This window comes from Trachinotus anak, unplaced genomic scaffold (genome assembly GCF_046630095.1).
Source record: "Trachinotus anak isolate AG129_WGS33_773 ecotype Australia unplaced genomic scaffold, CSIRO_AGI_Tana_v1 ptg000028l, whole genome shotgun sequence".
NCBI lineage: Eukaryota > Metazoa > Chordata > Actinopteri > Carangiformes > Carangidae > Trachinotus > Trachinotus anak.
In genome coordinates this window covers 14,443,132-14,450,133 of record NW_027273879.1, presented here as the reverse complement: position 1 = coordinate 14,450,133, position 7,002 = coordinate 14,443,132, and the positions used below count along the sequence as shown (strand labels likewise).

At 39.6% G+C, this 7,002-nt stretch overlaps 1 protein-coding gene across 1 annotated transcript in view; it reads left to right on the top strand.

Moving 5' to 3' along the window:
• Positions 1–6,474, top strand: part of grin3a (glutamate receptor, ionotropic, N-methyl-D-aspartate 3A) — a 41,548-nt gene extending 35,074 nt beyond the window's left edge. Inside the window, exon 10 of the mRNA XM_071465990.1 lies at positions 4,394–6,474. Coding sequence (XP_071322091.1) covers positions 4,394–4,970 — 577 coding nt within the window. The 3' untranslated portion in view covers positions 4,971–6,474. The remainder of the gene's footprint in view (positions 1–4,393) is intronic.
• The last annotated feature ends 528 nt before the right edge of the window (positions 6,475–7,002 follow it).

Genomic DNA, 7,002 nt, shown 5'->3' with positions numbered 1-7,002 from the left:
GTTATCCACGTAAGATTAAATGTATGGGAAATTATGCTTTCTCTAGGACAAAATTTGGGTTTTGATTTTTATTCCTCGCCTCAATGCACATTTTCACACAAGAGTTTCATTCTGGGCATCGACAGCAACTCCACAGAGACTAAATGACAGGGCAGGGATCAGCCCTGATGTGTGATTCTTTTGTAGTGCACTTCAAATTGAAAGAAGTGTAATCACAACATATAAGAGCTACTGTGTAACAGCCTAATACAAGAAGACGAAAATTGACAGTAATGTTTTCACCCTCCACAGCGTGATCAAGAGGCCATTCAAAGCTGCACAGAACTTCAGCCTTAAGGTGGTAGGGATTCAAAATCCTGCTCAAGGACACTTCAGCAGGGTTCATATCTCTGTGCTGCACCTGTGTCCTGCTTGTTGAAGGACAGCCCACTATTCACAATACTACAAGCTGTGCCCATGTCTTGACATATGTGTACGGAAATAGTGGTCTGTGGTGAAATATTGCAGCACAGAGAGATGCTGCAGGAAAATTTGAAGTAACACAGAGCTGTCCTCTTTTCATAAGCCTCAGTGGTTGACGTGATTTCAAAGTATCTGCAGTTATTAAAAGGTTGAAGTAATAGCCTTGGATTCTGTGTTTGGTTCATGCATCTAATAACTTTGGATCTAAAGTAGGTTGCAAGGACATGCATAAAGCCACTGCATATGGAGGAAATCAATATTTATGAAAAGGTAAAAGAAGGTTTGGACATATCCTAATAAAAGAAATCTGGCAACCCTGCAAACTGGGAGTATGAGGTACCAGGTATATCTGGAAATAATGTGGAGGATTCTGAGAGCTGTAAATGGTGGAGGGATGTGGCCTTTGTGAAAAACAGGAGCAGGGGTATCTAACCCTCAGCAGTGGTGGAAACTAAATGGATTGTCTATAGGCCGACTTGGAATTGTGTGTGTAAGCCACTGGCCTCTTTATATACAGAATGTAAATCACTGAGCTACATTTGTTTTTGAGTGAGAAATGGAGAAAGCCTCTGATGTTAATGAGGGGAACACAATGAGCTTTACAGCTCACATTTAAAACCTTAAATTTGTTGTTTCTCTTTCAGATGCACATAATCCTTCACAGACATACTTTAGTATGGAGTGACTGACTGGCTGGAGTGAGTCTTTTAAACAAAGCATATAGGAAAACAATGAAAACATGAATGACATACAAATATTGGGGGAAAAAAGCCTATTAAACTAAATGAAATTATAAATATTATATCGTATTTTAACATGCTTTTTATCTGCTAAATAAAATTGCCATGGTGCACATGGGACACTGCACTGTGATCATATCTACCAGGCAAAAAAGTTAGAGTTTGCATATTTTGCAGTGAAATGATGTAAACACTGTCTCCATCATCTTTCCCATTCACACCATGAAAAGTTGAAAAAGCTCTTCTTTCAGATGGAGGTGACAGCTGGACCTGAGGAAATTAAGTTAGAGACTGGATGGAAAAAGCAACGGAGTAGAAAAGTGCGGAAGGATACCAATGAAAATCTTTATTTGCATCGTACTTTTCAGAGCAGCCACAAAGTGCTTTCAGAATGAGTAAATAAAAATACCAAAACAAAAAGGCCCAAAACAATGCAGCAAAGGATGATAAAAGCATGAAACAAGTCTATGAGCTTTAATTTAAAAGCCTGACATTTCCACTTTCCAGCCGGTGTTTGTTTTCAACCTAATTATTGTACCAGGAGTACCTGAGAGCCTCTGCTGTGATATGGTGTAGTTAGTTACAGAACATCTATGCCACAAAGGCAGTTTTAGCACTAATAAGTGGTGCTTCTAAAGATGCTAAAATTATGGGTGATTATTATAAGATTTAAGGCTTACGAGGACTGATAACAGTAACCACATGGCAAAATAAGCTCTCTTTCATCGCAGCCATGATGTCAGCACAGCTGCCTTCTTGTCAAAAGGTGCACATATCATTTTAAGATGAAATTCTTTTTATGTTCTTATACTCTGATGTCTCATCTTTCAGTTTAAGGTCTCTTTTGATGTCAGGAGTATCTCATTAGATTCGTCTTGTCACTTATTTTATCGTCGGCAGAAATACCTTTGATTCAGAGAGTTCTTCACTTAGGCTGCAATTCAGATGTGCGGGGATCTTTCTTCTCTTCTCTGCCCCTTTAATTAAACCATGGTTATTTTTCAGCTTGCAGATCTGGTCCAATTGATATGAAAAGTTTCTGTTTGAGAGATGAAACCAAATTTTGCTCTTTTCCAAATCTCTGGCAAGTCAGAGCTATCCTATAAATTACTGCAGGAACCATTACAGTTGACTGGGGGAACACTATGTATTATATCATATTGGTATTTCATATACTGGGTTTTGTTCTCATTCTCAGTGATAGGCAGCACAAAGTGATCTCAGGAGCTTTAGACTCATAAAAAGTTTTTTTAAAGTTTAGTTTTTATGTATTGTGCCATAACTCTACTATCAAAATCCAATTGTAATCTGTTTGCTACTCTGCCATTCTTATGAATATAAATTTGGAAATGCAGCTTTTATTTATTTATTTGTTTGTTTGTTTGTTTCGCTGGATATAAATTCTGAATGTTACCCTTACATTGCTTTTAATCCACCAATGCATCAAAACACCTCATGATGTTGCTATTTAATAAAGCTATGAAAAACTGTCAAGTTGCTAATGTTAACCAGAAGGTAAACATTGCAGTAACTATATATTCAGAATCAAGTAAAACATTTCCATGGCTTGGTGAAGCAACAACACTCAGTTTTCTCTAAACCTTAGATGACACCAGTCTAATAATATTGCGGATGCCATTTTCTTTTTCCTTCCTCCTACCATGTGCTGATGCTGTGTAAAATAAAGGGAGAAGCTTTGGGCAAAGGTCCAGGGTGACTTCATGTTGCAGTTTTTCATGGTCAGTGTAATCAAAGGCACTGTTATATCACCATGGAGAACCACAGCTGGCTTTTTTCTAAGTTTGTGTGGCTCTAAAGCTCCAATGAAGCAGCTTTGAGATTAGATTTTTCTTCCATGCTTTGTGATGCTTCCATAATATATGAAACATGCTTATGCGGGATAAAGGAGTTGAAGAGGAGGCAGGAGAAAATGCTGTAAAATGAACGCTCATTGTGGATGACTCAGCTCCTCCATCACTCCCAGGAGTAGCACAAAGAGAAAGGGTATGTTTTGATCCCAAGTGTCAGCTGATATGTGTTTCAGCCTTGATAGAACATGACATTTGTGATGTTGTGTCAAACTGACACTTTACCCCTTCAACCCATGTTACTGCTGCTGGTGCTCATTAGCTTAAAGATGAAGGTAGACCTCCAGGTTGGTGGGATCAGCACTTGCGCTGGAGGAAATAAATTAGACACAAATTCGATGTCTACCAGTTGACACTTAAGTTCTTTTCTTCCTTTTTTTTTCTTGAACATCTATTCAATACAAAAACTAAATGAGTTCTGTGGTTACTTACAATATATTTCAACAATGACCTGATATTTTTAAGAATGAATCTAGGCATCAGTTTGTTATTTACGCTCCAAATTTTTACTGTTTCAACAAGACAAAGGGTGGGAATCTCTTTTTTTTTTGAAGTCCACGGCAATGCTAGCAGCTATTTGAAGCTGTACTTAAGCAATACTTTGAGTTAAATGCTTCATCATGCTAACATGATGATTATTGATTATACATTATCATGTATATTACAGTACAAGTATGGCTAACAGGAATGTTGACTGATGGTGATGGTGCTAAATTAAATATTAAAGTAATCACCAAAGTTATTACAATTCATTCTATGGGGAACATTAATGTCTGTACAAAATTTCATGGCAAATCCTTGTAATAGTTGTGATTTGTCAATCTGGAACTGACTGGTGGATCTAGTATTGCTAAAAAAATAAAAATATAAATAGGACATAGTAAATAGCACAACAATACACTCAGGGACACACAAAAAGGCATTTTTCATTTAATGGGAGAACATTGGTACTATTTCTTGGCAAGCATTCATGCTGGTTGTATTCCTCCAAGAATCTCGTCATGAGCTTCTGTATCAGACTTTCTGATACAGAAGTTTACAGACATTTGTTTTCTTGTTCATGGTCTGGTCCTGCCTAACTGTAGTTTGTCATACAACAAACATAGAAATATACCATATACTCATAGTGTGAGCGCAGGGTTGACATAATCTGTATGTCTGTATAATAGTCAGGGAGAGAAATTCCTCTGAGGTATTGGTCTTATATAGGATTCTGCCTGTAAAGATCCCGTCAGATGATAAACAACTCTCCCACATCGGTATTCTTAGGAAGAAAACTGAATTTCTAATTTTTATGGCTCTCTGTATGTGTCTTATCTGCAGGTGCAATGAGGGAAACAACCAGTCAGCATCTTGGAATCCCGCAGAGTCCTCACACTGCAACAGACGCAGGATCCTTCCACAAGAGATGCAGAATGACCTGGAACGTCTATCCTCCCAGGATCTTCCTCCTCCACCACCCCCTTCTCCCCTGCCTCATCCCCATTCTCTTCCCTTACTGGAGAAACACCGACCCATAGTGACCACCTCTAATGGCCGCTCTGACCTGTTAGGGCGAGCATTGGGCCAAGGAGTGGGACCAGGGCAGGGTGGCTCTGTACAGGGCCTAACACAATGCCGGGGTTTGGGTGCGGGTGACTGTGGCCCAGGCCTTGGTGTGGGCCGCAACCCTCTGGTTCAGGAGCTGTCAGAACTGGAGGGTCAAATCCTCGTAATCAAGCAGCAGCTGCAGTCAGCCATGAGGAGGAAGAGAGAGCTAGAACAGTACCAATCAGAAAACCAGCAAGCAAACCAGACTGCACCCAGTCAGTCCTCTGCTCTCCAGTCTAACCAGTTTGCTCAGTATACCCAGTCCCACCAGCAGACTAACCAACACACAAACACACTCCCAGAGTTCTGAAGCCTTTTGCCTCTGTTTTATCCCGAGAAACCTGGTTAGACACAGGACGAATTCCCAAAACCTCCTGCAGGTTCCGGAAAAGGATCCTTGCCTGAGTTCGGAAGTGGGAACCTTCTGAGATTTCTGGAAGCTGAATCCTCCCTTAGGCTCAAGAGTTCCCCTGAACACCAAACATTCTCCATGGGTCAAATCCTGTTCTGTAACTGCAGGGGAACATTTCCTGACTTCTGGAACATGTGATTTGAGTAGATGAGAAGCACTGAACAAAGGCGAACCAGGGATCCTGAACCAAATCTGTTCTCACTAGCTTGTTGCCATCACTGAAGAGCTGTGCATTCCCCTCCTCTTCTTAACATCCCTCCTCCCATTTTCTTCACCTCCTTTTCACCCTTTTTCTGATCCCTCCATTTTTTTCTTAATATTTCTACTCCCACTCCTCTCCACTCCTATCTTTTGTCCCTCTCATCCCTTTCCTCTAAGCCTTGACTCTTCAAGGGTACAGATTTGCTTGCCATGATGATAAGCTTGATCATAGATATGAAGACTCTTTGGTATTTAAGCTTAATGGGCAATTCACCTGAGTCTTATGTTGAGACTCATTGACAGTGTAAAATGACCTGAGGTTGAACCCAGCCAGTTAAGTCTTAATGTCCCTGTGTCTTGCTGAAACCTTGTATCTTTGGGGGGGTAAGAGGGGGAAAGAGAAGGAATATAACTACTGGTGATTTGTTGATTTTGCCATTGACGGCAAATGTTTCTGGCCTTTGACAGCACGTTCAGTTTGGCTAAGGGCGTTTTTCTCTGGTTAGTCTTTTCAAGGTTATTGGGGCTGCTGTTACAACTACAAAAACAAAAAAGATATAAGTTATGGCAAGACACCTCTATATTCCTCAAGAATGGATTCTAGGACTATACAAAATCTTATTTATGGATCACTGTATAATGTTGTTCTGCCCTTCACTGATGCACTTCTAGTTTCTAAAGGAAAGCTGCACCTACAAGTCATCATTTAACCTGTCAGAGTTTGAGGTGTGGTCGAGTTTTTCTTTTTCATAAAGGCTTCAGGGTTGTAATAGTTTATAAAGGTAAGCGTAAGATGGCTTTTCTAGTCAGGGACCCAAAACAAAACCTTTTTTCTCAGCCTCTTAATGTCAAAGCAGTGTTCTTGTAATATTGTGACACAACAAACACAGGATTACCAGAGCATTTTGGTACAAATTTATTGTTAAATAAAAGAGGCGATCGTATAAAAATGTTAACATGAACATACTGCAGACCACTCGCCAAACTCTGACATGTTTTATTAAAATATGATGAACAATTCACAACTGAACACACTGAAACAGTCCCTCTGTGATGAGACCTGTTTTCTTGCATCTCTTCTGTTTGGTTTTGGATGTGTTCTGTTATTAAAAATTACCTCTCTTCTTTGCACTAAATTGAATTACCTCTCTTCTTCTTTTAACCATAACACCTCCATAACCTTGAAACTCTTAGGTATGAAGTGTTTTTCTAAAAACCTGCCGAGTGACTCAAGTAAGGACCGGAGGGTTGATGAATTTCAACAGACTATCACACATTTTTAAATTTTTTTTTTTTTTTTTTAGAGGATTTAAGGGATTTGCTTTCACTGATAGGTAATGAGCTCTTGTAAGACAAAGATGAGTCTGTGAAACCAGAGGAACAATGCCTGACATCCAGGGCAAACCAATCATCCTGTGCGTTGAACATTTATTTGCTGAAATAGATTTTTTTACCAAGTTGGCAATTGAGATTCACCTGCAGTTGCTCATTTCCTCCCATCTAAAAAGATTCTATTATGGTTTTGAAAAAAACAAAAAAAACAGCCTGCAGCTGTTCATAACCAACCCACTCAGAGCTTTGCTGCCTACCCTGAAACGATATTTGGTTGTTGCACTGTTCTTCGGTCATATTGCTAGAGGACAGCAATTTAGACAGGGAGTCATACTCAGAACAGCCACGGATGACATTTTATAAACACATGGCATGGTCAAATACTTCCACACACACA